This window comes from Scyliorhinus torazame, chromosome 11 (assembly GCF_047496885.1).
Source record: "Scyliorhinus torazame isolate Kashiwa2021f chromosome 11, sScyTor2.1, whole genome shotgun sequence".
Lineage (NCBI taxonomy): Eukaryota > Metazoa > Chordata > Chondrichthyes > Carcharhiniformes > Scyliorhinidae > Scyliorhinus > Scyliorhinus torazame.
This window is the reverse complement of record NC_092717.1, coordinates 32,842,364-32,865,842: the sequence shown is the minus strand read 5'-3', so window position 1 is coordinate 32,865,842 and position 23,479 is coordinate 32,842,364. Positions and strand designations below refer to the sequence as shown.

General features: G+C 43.2%; 1 protein-coding gene across 4 annotated transcripts in view; it reads left to right on the top strand.

Moving 5' to 3' along the window:
- rttn (rotatin) overlaps positions 1-23,479 on the top strand; it is a 294,394-nt gene that overhangs the window by 192,172 nt on the left and 78,743 nt on the right. For 3 of the 4 annotated variants that reach the window (XM_072467133.1, XM_072467134.1, XM_072467131.1), the window contains 4 exons: positions 2,523-2,715; positions 5,813-5,904; positions 6,286-6,403; positions 13,992-14,190. In XM_072467133.1, the coding sequence (XP_072323234.1) occupies positions 2,523-2,715; positions 5,813-5,904; positions 6,286-6,403; positions 13,992-14,190 (602 nt within the window). The remainder of the gene's footprint in view (positions 1-2,522; positions 2,716-5,812; positions 5,905-6,285; positions 6,404-13,991; positions 14,191-23,479) is intronic. The other variant, XM_072467132.1, reaches the window with a different exon arrangement.

The window sequence follows — 23,479 nt, the reverse complement described above, 5'->3', positions numbered from 1 at the left end:
AAGGAAAGTCAGCAGAAATTGTACATTGTTGCATTTATTTTTAAAGGCTAAAAGAACAGTTTACTATGTGACTGTCAACTCTTTGTGTCTTCGTCTTTTTTCTGAAAGGATGGCTGAATTTTGGGATGCGGCCTACATGTACAGGCAGATTCCGTTTAGGTCCGTACATTTTTTGTCAGCCATTCCAAATAATCCCAAGTAAGGGCACATAATGTTCTGAAGCCCTTGAACACATCTATATACGTATTGTCAGCAGAGCTTTGCCATACATTTTGGAACAAAGCTTGAATCTTTAAAGACACCTTCTTTTGTGATGTATTGGTGCCATGAACCAAAATAATATAATTAGAACTTGTATTTATGGAGTGTTTCTTTACCTCAGCTAGAAACATCCCCTTAATACTTCACTTAGAACAGTGAAGTGCCTGCTATGGAGGTAAACATAATTTGAGAAACGTATTTACAATTGAGGCCACAATTCTACATAGTTAGGCATCGTGGTATGGAAAGAATGCAAAATTATAGAAATTATGCAGTAGAAATTTACGATGTTCTCATCAGAGCTTACAGTAACGAAGACACATTTGAGCAGGTGTTTTTTTTTACTATAAAGCTGAGAATATTGCGGGACAATCGTAAAGGTCATCAAGATTATGAAGGGCTAGATACGTTGGATAATGTTTGTTTCTGCTGGTCTGTCATGATAACTGGAAACCCAATGTTCCATCAAGTTTAGTAAGAGGATAGCATTTGCTGCCTCAAACGCTTGACCAAACCAGCCTGTAATTTGTTTTAAAGGGGACTGGGTAGTTGCCTAAAGGAGAGGAGTATTCAAAGGACAAGGCAACATACAGGAGAATAGAATTAGACTCTGATCTATGTAAAAACACGGGAACAGAATGGACAAAATAGCGTTTTACTGTAGTGTAGCTTTACATGATTCTGCTTACTGCCCCATACGTTTTTTAGAAAATGTAAATGGTATCATATCCCTTTTTATGTGCTTCAATGAACAGTGTCAATGTTGTTGATCAGTAGCCAGTCTCCTGTGTGTTATATAGGGGCAGTCACCAAATAACTTTTTGCATTGTGGTATTTAAGTCAAAATGTTATTGATTGTGGAAGGGGGTGTAATTGTACTCAGGCAGGCAGGCAAAGGAGTAAGAGATTGTAGACACATTGGTGAAGCATGAATGGAATTGCAAGTTAAATGTTGCTTTGAGAGTTACTGCACTCACCTATCACAGCATCATCTACAAGTGTAACAGATAGAGTATTATGACTCACCAAGTAATTTCAATATAAACATTACATGGAGATTATTTTGTTTTTGTAAATTTGAATACCAAATTCTTTTTTTCCAATTAAGGGGCAAATTAGCATGCCCAATCCACCTACCTTGTACATCTTTGGGTTATGGGGGTGAGACCCATGTAGACACTGGGAGAATGTGCAAGCTCCACACAGTGCAAACCGGGGCCGGGATCGAACTTGGGTCCTCGGCACCGTGAGGCAGCAGTGCTAACCACTGCACCACCGTGCTGCCCTTCATGGAGGTGATTATTGAGCTGATTATTTTAACAAATAAGGAATCACTTGGGGTTTTCTTGCTGAGCAATAATATTTGTGTCTGCCAGTGAAATGGTAAAGGGACCAAAAATCCCAGGTCCTTTTCAATTGACCATTGATGTCCAAAGATGTGCAGGTTAGGTGGATTGGCCATGCTAAAATTGCCCCTTAGCGTCCAAAGGTTAGGTTATGGGGATAGGGTGGGGAGTGGGCCTAGGTAGGGTGTTCTTTAGGAGGGAGGGTGTAGACTCAATGGGCCAAATGGCCTCCTTCTTCACTACAGTGATTGTGATAAATTGTTAGGAATCTGATTGGCCCAGATAAGTTGATGAATTGCCTAAAATACATGAAGTGTACTTCACTTTGAATGACTACACTTAAAGTAAATTATTTAAATGTTCATACTGAACATAGAACATACAGTGCAAAAGGAGGCCATTCGGCCTATCGAGTCTGCACCAACCCACTTAAGCCCTCACTTCCACCCTATCCCTGTAACCCAATAACCCCTCCCAACCATTTTGGTCACTAAGGGCAATTCATCATGGCCAATCCACCTAACTTGCATGTCTTTGGACTGTGGGAGGAAACCGGAGCACCTGGAGGAAACCCACACAGACACGGGGAGAACGTGCGGACTCCGCACCAGCAGTGACCCAGTGGGAAATCAAACCTGGGACCCTAGTGCTGTGAAGCCACAGTGCTATCCACTTGTGCTATTGTGCTGCCCTAATTCTGATTCCCACATTTTAAAAATAAAATAATGTACGATGGTTGAAGAATATATAATTAACGAATATGGTGCACTTTGTGGTATAGTTCCAAATGAGATGAAAGAAAAATGTGCTGGATAAGTCAGGTAAGATGAGGAAGCCTATTTCATTATGTTCTGGATTTTGTGAATTTCTGGTTTTAATTTCATTCTTGCCTCTGAACATCTTTCCTTTTTGTAGAGCCCATGTGTTCATGATGAAGAGTCTGGTTTGTCACTGGTTGGGCTGCCTGCTCTCCAGGCCCTACTGTATCACTGCCAATTCTATGAGCGTGTGGCCAGTATGGCAAAACACTGCTACCTCGGAAGATATATGTTTGATTTGAATTTTCCGAAACCTGCCGCCAGTAATTTGCTCAGCACCAATTTTGATGGTATGAATTTTAATAATATTAACGCCTTGGGTATTTCATTTTGATATTTTTATGATGCTTTGATTCACCTCGTGTTTCTAAGAGTAATAAAGTTGAGGAAGATGTACATAGAAGATGAATTTAATTTTTGTCAGTGTTGTTTCCATTTCAGGATATTGTAAACTTCCAGGATTGTAGACAAATGGAAAGATGCTATCTTTACCTTTAAAGCCCTAAGCTAAACATTAACATAATGTGTTCAGTAATCTGGGTAGGTTATAGATTTACAAATTTATATACTTCAAATAAGTAATAGCTTTTATAAAGAAAGCAAATTCTGATGCTAGCAATCAGTTCCTAAAGGCTGATTATAATTTTTTTAATTTGGGGTTTAATGCAATGAGAATTTTAACATGGAATCATAGAATCCCTACAGTGCAGAAGGAGGCCATTTGATCCATCGAGTCTGCACCGACCCTCTGAAAGAACACCCAACCAAAGGCCCACTCTTCTGCTCCAATCCCGTAACCCCATTACCCCACCTAACCTTTGGACACTGAGGGGCAATTGTTTTAGCATGGCCAATTCACCTAACCATCTTTGGACTGAGCGAGGAAGCCAGAGCACCCGGAGGAAACACACGCAGACACAGGGAAAATGTGCAAACTCCACACAGTCATCCAAGGCCAGAATTAAACCCAGGTCCCTGGCGCTGTAAGGGAGAAGTGCTAACCACTGCCACTGTGCTGCCCATCTCACCAATATCCGATCCTTCTCTCATAGAATTATTTTCTGGTTTTACTCTTGGTGTCTACTGATGAGTTGTCTCGGTGCTGAATCTACATGCCTTTTGGTTACCAATACTTCATCTTATTTGCTTTTGTAAAGAATTTGAACTAATTATTCTAAGGACCATACCGTGTGATTTTTTTTCAAAAACCTATATAGTTAGAGATAAATTCTGATCTCTGAGTAGTGGGCTGGTTATGGTAGAAGAAAATGAATATGATTTGAGTTCAAATGTAAAATGCAAAGATGGAAGTTAAAATAGATAATGTAATGAATATAATCCGATCCTTCACTTTTTGCATTGAGTTCAAGGAAATGATCCATTTTATTTTTTAAAAAAAACGAAGAGTACTGGAATATTTAGCAAGCCTGGCAACATATTTGAGGGGAGACATTTCAGAATTTACTATCTTTACTTCATAAAAGCTGTGCTACCCATCCTCTATCTAGGAAATAATGGAATGAAAGTTAAAAAATAAGCTTTAAAAGCGAAGATAAAGAAAATGTTTTGATGAAGTAATAAGCTGAGATTGTTCCCTTACAGGCATATAGACTGAATGAAATAGATATTACAGCTGAAAATCAGATCGCAAACAGTTTCTGTGAAATAATTTATTTGAAGCATTTCTTATATTCAATAGATTTCATTCAATAATTAATTTAGTTATTTTTGACAAGATCATTTTGATTAGCAATTTCAATCCCACATAATGAAATACAAATACCTAAATTAACATAAAATTATTAGACGCAAAAGGCATTATTTGACAAAGTATTTATTTTTGCAATGAGTTTACATTCTACTTGTTTCACTCTATTTGGTTTGACTGGCACGTTTTAACTATATGGTTTCCACTAATCATTCTCCACATTCCCAGTGTCCCTCTCAAAATCCTCTGGATCGAAATCAACATCTACACAATAAAGGCAACCTATTCTACATTTTCAATGTCCCTGGGCGCGATTTTCCCAAAAAGGAACAAAGTTCCCTAGCCAGCGCATTTAACCGCTTGTTTCCCGGCACTCGATGTGCCGGGAGACCCATGGCTATTCAACACCACTCGTGATGAATAAGAGACCTAAATGGGAAACGCGCAGTGCCGTTTTTTACAACAGGGAGCTCCACTCGCCGGAATTGCCTGTCGTAGCGAGAGATCGGGATGCCATTTTTAAATGACGTCCCAATCTCCGAGGCTCACAAAAAAAAAAAAACCTCTCCCCAGCCCGAATGCAACATGGGAGGAATCCGGAGGAAGCCCACACAGACAAGGGGAGAACATGCAGACTCCGCACAGACAGGGACCCAAGCCGCAAATCAAACCCGGGTCACCTGACGCTGTGAAGCAACAGTGCTAACCACTGTGCCACCGTGCCGCCCATGATCTACAGTACTCCCAGTAGATAATAATTAAGATTCTGCTGTGGCTCATATTACTTCAAAAGACAACTAATGTCATGAGTGGCTTTTTGGAAAAAAGCTAGGCCACTAAACTTAATGGAATAGAATTACTCATAGAAGCAAGCAGTGTAATTGAGGTCTTAAACTGCCTAATGTAAATGACGCATTTCTCCAATAAGTCTTGTTTCTCGATAGGAACAAATACAAACTTTGTACAAATCCCTAAAATCAAACTCATAAATTTGAGTTTAATCTCACCCTACTGCTTCAGAACAAACTGAATCTGTTAACACATGCACTCACACTTTAAAAAATATTTATAATCCCTTTCAAGACTTGGGCGCAAGTATTAAAGGTCAGTCAATCAAATAAAGATAATGGGCTAAATATTACCAACAATCTTTATAGCCTGTAAACACAAAGGTATAGAGATGGGCAGCACGGTAGCACAGTGGTTAGCACAGTTTCTTCACAGCTCCAGGGTCCCAGGTTCTATTCCCAGCTTGGGTCACTGTCTGTCGGAGTATGCACATTCTCCCCTGTCTGCCTGGATTTCCTCTGGGTGCTACGGCTTCCTCCCACGTTCCAAAGGTGTGCCGGTTAGGTGGATTGGCCATGCTAAATTGCCCGTAGCGTCCAAAAAGGTTAGGTGGGATTACTGGGTTATGGGGATAGGTTGGAAGTGTGCACTCAAATGGGGTGTTCTTTCCAAGGACCGGTGCAGACTCGATGGGCCGAATGGCCTCCTGCACTGTAAATTCTATGACCACTGTCGGGTTGCTGATTAGATTGCAAATACGCATTATGTGGATTTGTAGATGCAACATCTTGCATCTTTTATATCCTTACACCATTCACGAGCATAAATCTACACGTGCAAACTGGAAAGACTGTACATTGGATACCTGGAAACACTTCATTTTTTCTCAGCAGACACTGACTCATTGAAATATTGGAGAACATCATCTCGTCTGTCGAATCACAGTCACTTGTCAAGTTTCCCATCAACATCAAGCACTTTGGTATGTGGTAAGGCAATGAATGTAGAAACATTTTTGGAGGATGTGTATTCGCAGTTTCATGTGAGAATTTTAGGAAAAACATCTTTTTTATGTTTACAGGAGCAACATTTCGACAAACAATTTATTGGTTGTGACACAGTTGCAACACATATATGACTCATCACCTCCTAGGGATGTTCTAAACTAAGTTAACTCATTCATCTCTTTATTTTTCCAATGCTTTATTTTAAACCTATTTCAGAAAATAAATCCTTTTTGAGAACTAGACATAAATGACATTAGTGAAAGACTTCTAAAAGTAAAAATTAGCAAAGTTTTCTGTATTCAATATTGATGTTTTGATTAATCCACGTTAATTTATTATGAAATTCCAATTCTCAGATTTTGCCATCACCATCTTTATCAGTTGGCGCATCTGAGTTCCATGGACTGCTGCACAATGTGACTGTGTCTCCTATTCCTCTTCCTGAATCTCCAACTAATCGGCTAACAGCTCAAGGTAGGCGGAGGTTCTCCACTTTACACAGAATGACGTAGAATATATCGCACAGAAATGGTCAACTCAGCCCAACTGATCCACAAAGCTTCTATTATCCTCCTTCATCTAACTATATCTACATAATCTACTCCCATCTCGCTCAAATACTTATCTAACCTTTTAAATACATCTGTACCATTCACCATAATGGCGCCTTATGATACTGAGTTCCACACTCTCATTGCTCTCTGGGTAAAAAAAAGTTCCTTCTGAATTCTCTTTTTGATTTCTTTTTTTTAAAATATATTTTATTGAAAATTTTTTCTAAACAACATTTTTCCCTCTTACAAAACAAACGGAACAGTAACAAAATACAATTTTTTAACAGTACACAAGTAACAAAACCCCATTATCTATTGACCTATACTAAATTAACCCCCCTTCCCCCTGGGTTGCTGCTGCTGGTCATCTGTCTTCCCTCTAACGTTCCCTTAGGTAGTCGGGAAATGGCTGCCACCGCCTGGTGAACCCTTGAGCCGATCCTCTCAGGGCAAACTTTATCTGCTCCAGTTTAATAAACCCCGCCATATCGTTTACCCAGGCCTCCAGTCCGGGGGGTTTCGCCTCCTTCCACATAAGTAGGATCCTGCGCCGGGCTACTAGGGACGCAAAGGCCACGACATCGGCCTCTTTCGCCTCCTGCACTCCCGGCTCTTCCGCAACTCCAAATAGAGCTAACCCCCAGCTTGGTTTGACCCGGGCATTCACCACCTGCGAGATCACTCCCGTCACTCCCTTCCAATATCCTTCCAGTGCCGGGCACGCCCAAAACATATATGCGTGGTTTGCCAGGCTCCTGCCACACCTCCCACATCTGTTCTCCACTCCAAAGAACCTGCTCAATCTTGCCCCCGTTATGTGTGCTCTATGTAGCACCTTAAATTGAATCAGGCTAAGCCTGGCGCATGAGGAAAGAGGAGTTTACCCTGCTTAGGGCATCAGCCCACATACCCTCTTCTGTCTCCTACCCTAATTCTTCTTCCCACTTTCCCTTTAGTTCTCCCACCGACTCCTCCCCCTCTTCCCTCATCTCTCTGTAAATCTCTGACACCTTGCCCTCTCCGACCCACACCCCTGAAAGCACCCTGTCCTGTATCCCCTGTGTCGGGAGCAACGGAAATTCCCTCACCTGTTGTCTAGTAAACGCCCTCACCTGCATATATCTCAAGAAATTTCCCCGGGGTAACTTATACTTTTCCTCCAATGCTCCCAAGCTCGCAAAAGTCCCATCTATGAATAAATCTCCCACCTTCCTAATTCCCAACTGGTACCAGCTCTGAAATCCTCCATCCATTCTTCCTGGGGCGAACCTATGGTTGTTCCTGATAGGGGACCCCACCAGGGCTCCCCGCACCCCTCTCTGTCGCCTCCACTGTCCCCATATGTTCAGTGTTGCCGCCACCACCGGGTTCGTGGTATACTTTTTAGGTGAGAGCGGTAGCGGTGCCGTCACCAGCGCCTCAGCCCTTTTTGATTTCTTTGTTGCTATTTTATATTGATGGCCTCCACTCTTACTCTCTTATTCTGTATTCTCTCTTATTTTGTATCAAAATATTTTAGTATTTTAAAGGCTTCTGTATTTATTATGATGGGGAGATGCCGGCTTTGGACTGGGGTGAGCACAGTAAGAAGTCTTACAACTCCAGGTTAAAGTCCTACAGGTTTGTTTCAAGCACTAGCTTTCGGAGCACTGCTCCTTCCTCAGGTGAATGAAGAGGTGGGTTCCAGAAACATTTATATAGACAAAGTCAAAGATGCAAGACGATACTTTGAATGCGAGTCTTTGCAGGTAATTAAGTCTTTACAGGTCCAGGTGGAGCAACTGGAGAGAGGGATAATCACAGGTTAAAGAGGTGTGAATTGTCTCAAGCAAGGACAGTTGGTAGGACTTCGCAAGCCCAGGCCAGATGGTAGGGAGGTGAATGTGGTGAGACATGAATCCAAGGTCCCGGTTGAGGCCGTATTCACGTGTGCGGAACTTGGCTATAAGTTTCTGCTCAGCGATTCTGCGTTGTCATGCATCCTGAAGGCCGCCTTGGAGAACGCTTACCCAAAGATCAGAGGCTAAATGCCCTTGACTGCTGAAGTGTTCCCCAACTGGAAAGGAACATTCCTGCCTGGCGATTGTTGCGCGATGTCCGTTCTTCCGTTGTTGCAGCATCTGCATGGTCTCGCCAATGTACCACGCTTCGAGACATCCTTTCCTGCAACGTATGAGGTAGACAACGTTGGCCGAGTCGCACGAGTATGTACCACATGGTGGGTGGTGTTCTCACGTGTAATGGTGGTACCCATGTCGATGATCCGGCACGTCTTGCAGAGCTTGCCTTGGCAGGGTTGTGTGGTGCCGTGGTCGCTGTTCTGAAGGCTGGGTAGTTTGCTGCAAACAGTGGTTTGTTTGAGGTTGCGCGTTTGAAGGCAAGTGGTGGAGGTGTGGGAATGACCGTGGCAAGATGTTCGGCTTCATGAATGACGTGTTGAAGGCTGCGAAGAAGATGTTGTAGTTTCTCCACTCCGGGGAAGTACTGGACGATGAAGGGTACTCTGTCGGTTGTGTCCTGTGTTTGTCTTCTGAGGATGCCAGTGCGTTTTTCTTTTGCTGTGGCGCATTGGAACTGTCAATTGATGAGTTGAGCGCCATAGCTCATTCGTACGGGGGCATCTTTCAGCGTCTGTTACGCTCTTCTTTGTCTGAGCAGATGCTGTGTATACGGAGGGCTTGTCCATCGGGGATGGCTTCTTTAATGTGTTTAGGGTGGAAGCTGGAGAAGTGGAGCATCGTGAGGTTATCCGTGAGCTTGCGGTAAAGCGAAGTGCTGAGATGACCGTCCTTGATGGAGATGAGTGTGTCCAAGAATGCAACCGATTCTGAAGAGTAGTCCATGGTGAGTCTGATGGTGGGATGAAACTTATTGATGTCTTCGTGTAGTCATTTCAGTGATTCTTCGCCGTGGGTCCAAAGGAAAGAAATGTCATCCATGTATCTGGTGTATAACGTTGGTTGAAGGTCCTGTGCGTCGAGGAGGTCTTGTTCAAACTTGTGCATGAAGATGTTGGCATGTTGAGGTGGGAATTTGGTCACCATGGCTGTTCCGTGTGTCTGGATGAAGAACTTGTTGTCGAAGACTTTGTCTGCATGTCTATATATATATATATATCTATATATATATATATTGTTTTTGGAAACCACCTCTTCATTCACCTGAGAGTGCTCCGAAAGCTAGTGATTCGAAACAAACCTGTTGGACCTTAAACTGGTGTTGTAAGACTTCTTACTGTAAGTATTTATTAGTCTTCGCTGAAAATTAGAAATAAGTACACCAAATGTTGGAAATAGTCTGGACAGGCAACATTGTGGAGAGAAAACAAAGTTAATGTTTCAGGCCAACTGATCTTCTCTCAAACCTGGAAGTTGCAAACAGAATCTGTTTGAACATGAATCGAGAACCTGTATAGGAGTAATGGGCAGCACAGTGATGCAGTGGTTAGCACTGCTGCCTCACGGTGCTGAGAACCCGTGTTCGATCCCAGCCCCAGGTCACTGTCCGAGTGGAGTTTGCACGTTCTCCCCGTGTCTGTGTGGGTCTCACCCCCACAACCCAAAAAGATGTGCAGAGTAGGTGGATTGGCCACACTAAGTTGCCCCTTAATTGGGAAAAAAATTGGGTAGTCTAAATTTATATTTTAAAAAAGTATGGTAATGCACAAAAGGTGTCTCTGATGTCTGCACGCTCTGCTATCCAATTAGTCCTACTCTCCTCTTTTTCCTAAGGAGCTGATTTTCAAAAAATGGATATCCAAATTCCTTTTGGAAGTTATCCGCTTCCACCCCCCTTGCAGGCAGAACATTCCAGATTATAATGACTCTGAATTAAAATAAATTCCCCATATCTTGCCATGGCTCTTTTGCCAATTATTTTAATTCTATATCCTCTGTTGATTGACCCTCCTGCAGTGGAAACACTTTCACCTTTATTGTGCAGGAACAGTGGAATTTGGGGTTCACGTGCAGACGTCTTTGAAAGCAGTGGGACATATTGAGAGAGTAGTTAGCAAAGCTTACAGGATATTCTGCTTCATAAATAGCGGTGTTCAATGCAAAAGCAGGGAAGTTACGCTGAACTTTTAAATAAAGCTCTGGTTAGGCCACCACTGGCGCATTCCATCCAGTTCTGGTCACCACACACTTTAGAAAGGGTCAGAGGGTCCTTAAAGAGGGTGCGGAGGAGATTTACCAAAATGGTTCCACGATGAGGGATTTTAGCTACAAGGTTAGATTGGAGAAGACAGGGTTGTTTTCCTTGGAGCAAAGGAGGTTGAGGGAAATATAAACAGTTCTGGAAATACTCAGCAGGTCTGACAGCATCTATGGAGAGAACAATAGAATTAATGGGCGAGCTCTTCCGGTTATTCATACCGGCGGTATCTTCTGGTCCCGCTGACGGTACACCTTGGATTCAATGGGAAGTCCCATTCGCGACCAGGTGATCCTGCCACCGGCCAACAGCAGGCCAATTCCCACCATCAAGAAGCACTGCGGGGCGGCCAAAGAATCTCGCCCAATGTTTCGAGTCAAAGAAAAGTCTCCTGTTATTAAGACGTCCTATATAGCTTGAAATATGAACTCTGTTTCTCTCCCCGTGGATGCTGCCAGACCTCTTGAGTATTTCCAGCACAGTTTTTATTTCAGATTTCCAGCATCTGCAGTATTTTGTTTTTATTTTAGAGATTATGGGAAAATTTGAACAAGGTCCTTGATTAGTTAAGACAAAGTGGACAACAAAAATTGTTCCCATGAATTGAAAGCACAACAACTGGGAGACACTGTTTAAGGTTTTGGGCGAGAAATGCAAGGAGGATGTGAAGAATTTGTTTTTTATGCATCGACTAATGACTTGGAACTTGATGCACATGAGAGTGATGGAATTAGAGATGATCAATGATTTTAAAAGGAAATTGGATAGACACTTGAAGGAAATACATTTGCAGAGTGAAGCGTGGGGTCTGACTGGATTGCTCTACAGAAAATCAGCATGGACTTGATGGGCCGAATGGCCATAATGTCAGGAGGTGGCCATCCAAAATCCTGAAGAACACTTAATTGGTGTGTAAAGCATTAACTATCTTACTGTTATCTAAATAGAAACCTGATAAAATTAAATATTTAATATTTTGAAGTCATTTAAAAAAAATTATTAGTAGGATGTGGGCTTTGTTGGCTAGTTCTTAAACCGCTGCAATCCATGTGATATAGGTGCAACCAAAGCGCTGTTAATGAGTGAGCTATCTTCAATCCAAATGAGGACTAATCTATACCTACCACCCACCACCAGCACCAACCATTCACCCATCACCCTGCCATGGTTCCACTCATCATCTTTATATACGAGATAAGGGGTGCCTAAAATGCACACCCTTCTCATGGATGTAAGGATTGCAGCACATAAAAAAAAGGATAAGACTGTGCATAAGCCACATACATATCACTTCACTGAATCAATATGGTGTTTGCTAAAACAGCAAAACAAACCTCACCCTCATGCTCAAACCTCGTACCCCCTTATCAGGAGAAATGACAGCAGCATAAAATCAACAGCATAATTACAAGGGAACAAAGTCCAGGATTATTGATGAACTGTAGGATAATAACACCATTTTAATAATAATCTTTATTGTCACAAGTAGGCTTACATTAACACTGCAATGAAGTTACTGTGAAAAGCCCCTAGTCGCCACACTCCGCCGCCTGTTCGGGGACACAGAGGGAGAATTCAGAATGTCCAAATTATCAAGCAGCATGTCTTTCAGGACTTGTGGGAGGAAACCCACACAGACACGTGCAAAACGTGCAGACTCCACACAGTCAGTGACCCACGCCAGGATTCAAACTGGGGACCCTGGCGCTGTGAAGCAACAGTGCTAACCACTGTGCTACCGTGGCGCCCATCTGTCACTCAGAAAGGTCAAGGCCATGACAGGGTAGTTGAACAACACTCAAGATCTCTGAAAAGTTCCATCAAACCAAGGGTCTTCACCTTCGCAACGCTGCTGCCCAGTCAACCAGAAATCCAGGCCCTGGCCAGAGGGGATGACTCGACATGGCCAGCCACTCCCAACCCCTCACGACTAGCATCGCGGACAGGACAGCATGGGACCAATGGTCGGGGCCTCCACCTGACCCTCAGCCTCAAAGACTGATGCAGTGTGCTCCGTCAAACCTTTACTCTAGTAACCTTCAAACATTTGTAATCTTCAACACTGGTAAAGCAGAAAACAATGCAAGTGAGATCTCACTTATTCCAAGAGGAGATTGGTAATAACTTGGCAAATGTCAACACAGATACTTGAATTGGAAAGAAGCAGCAAAGTTTCAGCAACTCTCTCAAAATGTGTAATACAAATCTCAGCAGCTGCAAGATTGTTAAGATCTACTGGTCTGAAAAGTAGATAGTTAACAAGTAGAGAAGGTCTGAAAGTTATACTGAAAAGGAGAGTAAGAGAGGAAGTCAGTAAAACTAAAAAAAATTAAGCTTGCGTTTCAACTTCAGCATAAGCTGCGTGGGTGGGGTCCAAGGTGGGAAGGTGTCTTATTCTCTTCAGATCCCAGGCTTCTTGAGAAATTTTAATTGCAGGACCTTCTTTGCGGGATGGCCATCAGATTTGTGCACAAGTTAGACAAGTTTGCCCGAGCTGGTGAGCAATTGGGAGTGGGGTTTTGGATGGCAGGAGACTCGAAAGAAATGGTCCCAGGCAGTCATAAGTGCAAAGTGGGTGGATGGTGTCAGGAATTCTAAAGGGAGGGAAGCATGAGCTGTGGAAACCAGAAAAAAAGAAATAACCCCTCTGGGTCGACTCGAGCTCCAGTTCCTCTTGTTAACTGGTCGACCTGGCAGAGAAGCAGTGGCTGCTTCACTCCCAGACCCCAAATAAACATTGAAATCTGCCACTGAAAATGATGTTGGAACCTGACCTGTACTTTTAAAACTGGACTCTGCTGCCTCCCAGCAGGTGGAATCAGATAGTTCAAATTATACCGCCCTATTCAAATGAGGGCACCAGGATAGGCAGTTCACTTAACCCTAATCCATCACCCACCCAGTTCCTGTATTATAATTATAACAGGCAGGCTCTACACTATTGTCTGCTACTTTTAAACATGGAGATGAAGGAACTTTTCATTATTATGATTGCCAAATGCAGCACCAGTAAATATTTATGTTTGGAAATTCTGTTGTAGTTATCCTGAATCATTAATGGACAAATTAAGACTACAAAAATCCTCAAAGCAAGCTTGTTTTGAGCTTGACTGGAGAGCAGCACTTCACTTGGGTATGATATTCCCTTGCCCTCTAGTTTGACAACACAACTAGGAATTGAAATGTCTGATCTCTCTATCAGCAACCCCACCTTAAATTTAAGGCAATGTTACTTCAGTACCCTGATAATTCATCCACACTGTAGTCAAGAAATGTGTCCAGCAAATGAGATATATGTTTGTTGTCAAATATTTTCGCTGCTAATTTCATCTCATCCACTCTCCTCCATTTAGGTCAGAGTGACTCAGAAGCTACACAATCACTGCACAGTGAGAATTCCCATGTTTCTGATCCTCCATTAGAGCAGTGTGCAGTCATTACCCTTCACTTCTCATCAGCTCTCTGCAGCTTGCTTGCTAATCTACTGGCAACTATTCCAGAAGATACATTAACTGCAGTCAAGCAAAACCAACTTCTTGCAGCTTTTCATGGGTAGGTAATCTTGTATAACAACGTTTGGAAATTGTTGAAGGATGGTAATGTTTTCTGGTTTAAGACTGCGGCGGATATTGCCCTAGGATTTGCTGGGGCAGCGCATTTTGGCACCCATCCCATTTTTATTGAAAGTGCAAACTGATAATTTACTCGCGCAATGAGGCAGCTGAAATCTTAGCGAATGATAGAAGCAACAGTCTATCTACTTAACCATTGAGATTGAGAATGAAACAAAGGCGGGACAGGGGAGTGTAAATAAAACTGGATGAATCGGAGTTAAATCAGGTACACAACAAGAAATAAAGAGAAGGAAATAAGAGTTTGATTCAGAGAGAAAAAAGTAAAAGTCAGAAAAATTAATAGCAATGCTAACAATCTCTAGCAACAATGTATTACCCGGAGGAATGTAATACCAGTTAAAGTTATTTCTTTTCTGGATCGGAGAGATCGATTAACATTACAGGAGCATAAAACCTCATCAGTAAAACATCTTTTTCATTTAAAAATGTCTTTGCACTATTCAGAAACAGCCCTAACTTTCTATGGCGTGTTTAATTAACATTTAATGTGCACATATAGGAACCACATGAAACTTGAGAGGAGGTTGAGGTTGAGCTGATGCTTTTACGAGCCTATTTGTGGAGTGGTGCAAATTGTCCCAACAACTTGTGCTGATTTGCATTCATAGTGCATTTCTTCCTCAGCGCAAGCTGCCGGGCTATGTACATGTTAAAAACAGCAAATTCCATTTGTTTTGGCAGCATATTCTGAACCATTATGTGTAGCCAGCCATATATAGGACTGAACCCCCTTTCTGAAAGCAACCGAGAAATCTATCAATTAAAAGTTGGCATAGCTCAATTTTGACCATTGGTGGGAAAGTAACTCAAGACTGAGCATCCATGAGGCGCTGTGGGCCATCAACATTATCAGAATTTTATTCAACCACCATCTGTAACTTCATGGCCTGGCATATCTCCCATTCCACCATTACCATTAAGTCCAAGAATCAATGCTGGTTCAATGAAGAATGCTGGAACGCATGCCGGAGCAGAACCAGGCATACCTAAAAATGAGGTGTCAACTGGTGGAACTACAAAATGGAAGAAGAGTGCCCAACAGCATAAGCAGCAAGTGATAAATAAAGCTAATCAATCCCACAGCCAACATATCTAAGCTCTGCAGTCCCGCCACATCCTGTAGTGAATGGTGGTGGACAGTTAAATAACTCACCAGAGTATGAAGCTCCACAAGAATCCAGGATATCGATGCAGAGGATGAAGCATTTGCAACACTTCTGGTAGAAGTGCCAAGAGGGTGATCCATCTCCGCCGCCTCTTGAGGTACCCAGCATCACATATGTCTGTATTCAGCCAATTTGATTCACTCCATGTGGTATCAAGAAACAGCTGAAGGTATTGAATACTGCAAAGACTATGGGTCCGTAGAATATTCCGACAATAATACTGAAGACTAGTGCTCCAGAACTAACTTCCCCTTTACTAAGCTGTTCCAGTACAGCTACAACACCGGCATCTACCCTACAATGTGGAAAATTGCCCAGGTATGTCCTGTACTCAAAAAGCAGGGCGATAATTGCCAAGTTGCATTTGTCCTTTCAGTCTGCTCTCAAACATCAGCATAGTGATGAAGGAGTCACCAATTGTGCTATCAAGCAGCACTTACTCAGCAATAACCTGCTCACTGACTCTCAATTTGGATACCGCTGGGCCACCTAGCTCCTGATCTCATTACAGCCTTACTTCACACGGACAGAAGAGCTGAATTCAAGAGATGGGGTGAGAGTGACTGCCCTTGACATCAAAGCAGCATTTGACCAAGTATGGCATCAAGGAGCCCCAGTGGGATTCAAGGGGGGGGGGGAGAAACAGCTCTCCAGTGGTTGGAGTCATTCCAAGCACAAAGGAAGATGATTCATCTCAGTCCTAGGGCATCACTGCAAGGGGTTACTCTGGGTAGTGTCCTGGGCCTAACCATTTTCAGCTGCTTTAACTTCCAGCATAAGATCAGAAGTCGAAATGTCCGCTGATGATTGCAAAGTGTTCATCATTCGCAACGGCTCCGATACTGGAGCAGTCCATGCCCATGTGCAGCAAGACCTGAGCAATTTTCAGTCTTGCATTGATAAGTGGCACGTATCATTCATGCCACAAGTGCCAGGCAATGACCCTCTCCAACAAGAGAGAATCCAACATTCTCCCCTTGAGGTTCAATCGCATTATCATCACTAAATCCCTCACTATCAACACCTTGGGCATTACCATCGACCAGGAACTTACCTGGACTAGCCATATAAATATTGCAGTTACAAGTGCAAGTCAGAGGCTAAGCATTTTGCAGAGAGTAACTCAACCACCTGACTCCCAAAGTCTGTCCACCATCTACAAGGCACAAGTTAGGTATGTGACTGAATACCCCCAGCTTGCCTGGATGAGTACAGCTACAACATCAGCCAAGAATCTTGATGCCATCCCAGACAAGGCAGTCTGCTGGATTGGCTTCCCATTCACCACCTTCAGCATCCTCTCCCACCGCCTCTGCCGCACAGTGGGAGCAGTATGTGCCATGTACAAGATGTGCTGCAGCAAATCGTCATTGCTCCTTACACCGCAACTTCCAGTCCCACAGCCCCTGCTATCTAGAAGGACAAGGGCAGCAGATACGTGACAACACCACCACCTGGAAGCCCCCTCCAAGCCATACACCATCCTCACTTGAAACTATATCACCGTTCTTTCACGTCGCTGAGTCAAAATCTTTGAACTTCCTTCTGTGGATGTACCTGCACCATATGGACTGCAGTGGTTCAAGAAGGCTGCTCACTACCACCTTCTCAAGGGCAATTAGAGATGGGCAATAAACGCTGGCTTGGCTGACAATGCTCATATAACATGAAAGAATTTTTAAGAAAACAAATGGCAATAAAGGGAGTCTTTATTGGAGGTGGGTAGCTTTTGATAGCCAGAAATAGGAAATGCTGGAAACACCCCGCAGATCTATCAGCATCTGTGGAGAGAGCAACAGAGATCATGTTTTAGTTCCGTTACCTTTCATGAACCTGAAACATTGAGCCTGCTTCTCTCTATAGATGCTGCCAGATCTGAGTGATTCCAACATTTTCTACCTCTCATTTCACATTTCAAGCAACCACAATATTTTCTATCTGTTGCAACAGCCAGGCCTCATTTCAGTGCCACTGGTCACTTGTGTGCCCATAATATGCAAACGGACCGGGGAAATAAAAGATTGGAAATAACATCCACAGGATGCAGTTTTTGAAGTTTAAAAGTGGTTTCTATATTTGCTGTTTCATCCTATTATCCCCCAGTTGATGGATGGTTTCCAGAGGTTATATCGTATGAAATATATGCACTCTTCCCAGCCATATGTACAACCAAATTTCTCCAAATTGACACTTGTATTAACATTATGATCAAAATAATTTTTCCACCCTCCCCATCACTGACAACTGTTTTCATCTGGATAGAACTGATAGACAGCTTGCTGGTTTGACATATTGAAAGGACCAAAGAACCCTCTTTCATGTAATAATCGCCATCCCCTATGTACAAGCCCTCCGTATACACAAGATCTGCTCAGACGAGGAGGAACGTAACAGACATCTGCAGACACTGAAAGATGCCCTCGTACGAACGGGATATGGCGCTCGACTCATCGATCAACAGTTCCAACTCGCCACAGCAAAAAAACGCACTGACCTCCTCAGAAGACAAACATGGGACATAACCAACAGAGTACCCTTCGTCGTCCAATACTTCCCTGGAGCGGAGAAACTATGACATCTTCTTCGCAGTCTTCAACACGTCATTGATGAAGACGAACATCTTGCCAAGGCCATCCCCACCACTTGCCTTCAAACAAACGCAATCTCAAACAGACCATTGTTTGCAGCGAACTACCCAGCCTTCAGAACAGTGACCACGATACCACACAGCCCTGCCATGGCAATCTCTGCAAGACATTTCAGATCATCAACATGGATACCACCATTACACGTGATAACACCACCCACCAGGGACGTGATACATACTCCTGCGACTCGGCCAACTTTGTCTACCTCATAGGCTGCAGGAAAGGATATCCCGAGGCATGGTACATTGGCGAGACCATGTAAACGCTGCGTCAACGGATGAACGGACATCGCGCGACAATCGGCAGGCAGGAATGTTCCCTTCCTGTCAGGGAACACTTCAGCAGTCAAGGGCATTCAGCCTCTGATCTTCAGGTAAGCGTTCTCCAAGGCAGCCTTCAGGACACGGGACAACGCAGAATCGCCGAGCAGAAACTGATAGCCAAGTTCCACACACATGAGTACAGACTCAACCGGGACCTTGGATTCATGTCGTATTGCATTCATCCCCCACCATCTGGCCTGGGTTTGCGAAATCCTACCAACTGTCCTGGCTTGAGACAATTCACACCTCTTTAAACTGTGATTATCCCTCTCTCCAGTTGTTCCACCTGAACCTGTAAAGACTTAATTACCTGCAAAGACTCTCATTCAAAGTATCGTCTTGCATCATTGACTTTGTCTATATATGTGTTTCTGGAACCTATCTCTTCATTCACCTGAAGAAGGAGCTGCGCTCCGAAAGCTAGTGATTCGAAACAAACCTGTTGGACCTTAACCGGTGTTGTAAGACTTCTTACTGTGCCCACCCCAGTCCAACTCCGGCATCTCCACATCATGTAAGAATCGAATATTGAACGACTCCAGAGGAAAAGAGATTTCCCAAATCCAATCACTGCAATGTACTGCAGGCAATTATTATAGTAACATTAGTTATTGCATTTAAGATATTTCTTTATGTAGGTCACTTTATGACAAAGCTGAGCTGTTGATCGCATGTAACAGTTGAATTACTTTTCTCTTGCATTAGTTTCAAAGATTGAATAAAACAAATTACTTTGTGACGCTTTACGTTTATCGTATTCTTCTAAATCTAACAAATGTTTTGTGAAGCAACTCCATTAGCACGTCTCCAACCCTTCCCAATCATCAAAGTGTTCACTTATTTTTTGCTTTACAAGTGCAGATGCATGAAAAAAAAGGTGCGTCACTCCCAGGATGTCGAGACCTAAAATAAAAGATTGCTGATGCTGAAAATCTGAAATAAAAGCACAAAATACCAAGAACACAAAATACCAAAAACACTCAGTAGATCTGGCAACATCTGTGAAGAGCGAAACTGAATTAACTGATCAGGTTGATCATCGTTCAAATAAAAGAAACATTTTCATTGTTGCGGGTCAGAGAGGGGAAGATTAGGAGGGATCTTGAAGCTCGAAAGCCATCTTGAAGTTAACTCCTTCTCACTCCACTGATGCTGCCATACCTCCTGGGAGTCTGCCGCACATTTTGTTTTTATTGCACTGGAACTAACCTGGGAAACTACTTCTCATAGTTGAAAAATGGCGAGAAGCGCGACAATAATGCTCATGCTCTACAAGTAGAATAAATCATTCTTCATCTTTTGTGCAAAACTGATCAGCTGCCGTTTTATGGATGCTGAATACAATAACTATCAGTAAATTCTTCTAACTCCTCCTGATTCTCTGTTATGAGGTTCAGGCCACCTGAGGCCTTAATGGGCAATCCTCCAGGCTCAAAACACTATGAAGAGAACCCGAAAAATGTCTCTGGTGGTTTTAACTTCCTAAGGAGGAAGGTGAGCTCAGGAAGCTTCGGCCAATTTCACATTTTGGGGGACTCATTTTGATTATGGTTTTCCAATTAAAAAGAAAACTTAGCTGCGGGCGGAAGCCAGTGCCATAACCATCTTCTCATTCACAGAAAAAAAATGACTAACTGTGCAGCAGCATTCCATTGTATCACTACCACTAGAAGTCTCAAATTAGGCTTTCCTTTTGTTCAATTTATCTGAGCTATGTCGGCCCGATCATTCAACATATGAGGTTTTTTTTATTTAAGGCAGTGTGTGAAAATGCACTGAGGTAAGCAGGCTGCTTTAGAAGACTAAATTCATGACTTTTCGACAACCCATGAATGGCCTGAGCTACAGTATATATATTTTATGCTTCACTACAATCTAGTAATGTGACTTCCATACCACCGAGATCGACCACACGCTGATACACCTAGAACCAAGCCTTTTAGGAGCCAAGAGCGACCAACCGATACATTTCCTTTTCAAGCTCTTTATTCACCTTGAATAGTGCTGGAAGGTCACTAGGCTAGTCAAAGACAATGAACCATCCGTTAGGGATAGAGGAACAGTTTTGAATCATGTATTAAACACACCTTATGTAATACTCCTACTAATCCATGCTGCTCTTCCAGTTAAGTGGGTAAGACCTGTAACCAAAGTAGCAAATGACTACCCAGATGTGATTGTGTCCCAATCACAAGTACCATGAAGTGGTTTTAAAATCCCCCTTCCAACTTCAGTGTTTGGTCTAGCACTTGGTCTCCATCTACCTCTCACCCTCTCCCTCCCCTTTCTCTTTCCTGCTTCCTTCCTTCCCACAACTTCTAATTGTGTTTGTGCTGATAGTTGCTCATATCCTTCATTACTCCCCTGTTCAATGCTGGCAAATAGATATTTCCCCTGTTCAATGCTGGCAAATAGATATTTTCTTCAGAAGAGATTTTTTTTAAAATTCAGGCCCAAGTTAACATTTTAATATGGAGCTATGTTTTTTTTACTTTTATCGTTGCGTTCAGAAGCCCATGTTCATTTTAAACTTCTCTTCTTAATATGGAAATGTTTCATCAATTTCATGCTTGGTACTGCTGCAGCTACAAGCTTGATACATTGATGACGTCGTTTCATAGGCCCAGGATCATAAATTCCTATTGTTTAAGGACGTCTTTCACAATCTAGGCACCTCTTAAGATGAGAAATAAACAAAATTACCTCAGTAAAAATATTAACAGGAAGGATCCAAACGCAGGAGTTATGTTGCCAGCAGAACATTTTTATCTTGCGTTTGTTCTGCAGTATTCGTCCATCAAAAGACATTCTAATTAAGTACACTGGCTCTTTTAATGGGCATGTTTCCTGCTGTGTTCACTTTGTGAACAGTAGAAACAGACTATTATACTTTGCATTGACTCAAACATTATAAAGCATGACTCAGGCCATGAATTGATATATTTTTCCTTTCTTCCAAGTTTTTTACTAACACTGTTATGACATCCTGGGCTAGGCCGCGGTCATCCCCCTTGACCCAGAATCGCAACACAATTGAATTAACCAATACTTTTTAGAAAAATACCCAAAGTCTTCGGCCCTTGGCTGTCCAATAATTACAGTCACCAGGTTTGTAAATTTAAACACAATTACTTTATTTATAACGAGAACTACAATGAAATATACAGCAAATACAAAACAAAAATACACGCACATAAGACAAACACAGAGGGGAAGAGAGGGTTGAACATAATAAGTAAAAAATAAAGAGCCTTTGTTTCAAATGGTTGTCCTTAAGCACACTTTCCTTCAAAGTAAGCTTTAAGGTTGAGGCCTCCATTTTCCAATCTGCAATGGTTTTCAGTGTAGATTCATTCAGGTCTCTGTAGTTTCAGAAATACAGCAACTTTTCTAGGTAAAACGAGAGAGAGAGAAGGCTATTTCGCCTGAGTGTCCAGGATTCAAACTGAACTTCCCCTGGCTGTCTGAAAATCAGTCCACTCAGGCAGGACCCAATTACCACCAGTTACAGGGCAGAATACAGTCTTTTGGCCAATTCATTGGCCACCAGCCAACCAATCGAACCGAGCCTCACCCCATCTCTCAGGTGCCACAAAGTCTGAGTTCTCTTGTTCGTACACTCCACCAAATATTATGTTGCAACTGGTTGAATTCCTCATTCTCTCTGCTGCTTGATGTAAAGAAACATGTCGATTAAGCATCCATGGATCAAAAATGATTAACGGCAAAAATAAAGAAAGGAAATAAGAGAATCAACAGGAAGTCAAAGTCCCTCGCGTCCACACAAACCCCATTATACTCCTGTTAACCCGCCTGAAAAAAGCCTTCGGGATAAACACAGGGAGGCACTGGAACAGGAACAATAACCTTGGGAGCACCGCCATTTTGATTGACTGCACCCTACCCGCCAAGGACAGCGGCAACGCGTCCCACCTCTTGAACGCTTCCTCCATTTGCTCCACCAGCCTTGTAAAGGTAAGCCTATGCAGGGCCCCCCAGCTCCTGGCCACCTGGACCCCCAAATATCTGAAGCTCCTCTCCACCCTTTTTAGTGGGAGCTCACCAATCCCCCTCTCCTGGTCCCCTAGCTGAACTACGAACAGCTCGCTCTTCCCCATATTGAGCTTGTTCCCCGAAAAGTCCCCAAATTCCCTAAGGATCCTCATTACCTCTGGCATTCCTCCCACCGGATCCGCCACATACAGCAGCAGGTCGTCCGCATAAAGCGACACCCTATGCTCCTCGCCATTAGGCCCATACTTCTGCCCTACCCCCATAACCCCACCTAATCTGCACATCTTTAGGCTTTGAGAGGAAACCCACGCAGCCACGAGGATGCAAACTCCACACAGGCTGTCGCACAAGGCCAGAACTGTACCAGGGTCCATGGCGCTGTGAGGCAATGGAAACATTTCTAAGTGTCATTTTGGGCAGGTTTGGCGGCAGTTCCTCAACCGCCGCATTGGCCAGATTGCGGCCATATTCAACAGGACTTGGTGATGGAAATGTGACCCGCCCCCACAGAGCTCTCACCATAACTGGCTGTATGATTCACCACTCACACCTCAGTTTCACGCTGATAACAAGAGGGAGCTGCGTTTAAATGCTCCCTCGACACTTACCCAGTCAACACACAAGTATGGCAGCACGAAGACCTGCTCCTTGCTTTGTGGATGCTGACCTGGCCACGATTCTCAATGCCATCGAATCAAGAGGGGCATCCTGTTCCTCCTAGGGGGTCGGATGTCCAGCAGCAGGGTCAGCAGTGCTGCCTGGGAATTAGGGACGATGGCTCTCAGTGCAGGAAACATGAGCAGGAGGACCGCTGTCCAATGTCGCAAGAAAACCAATGTCCTCCACTGAGTTGCAAGGGTAAGTTACCACCTCTCTCCTGGTATCAGTTCCACCTGCCACTCTCAAATTCCCACAATTGCTGATGCAAATCAGGTGGAGGCAGGAGCATCCAAGGTAGACAGCAGTCGGAGGTCTGCCGGACCACCTGGGTCCTAGTCTGATGCCTCACCTATGGACAAGCTTCTCCCAGATCTTGGGACGAAACCATGAGATTC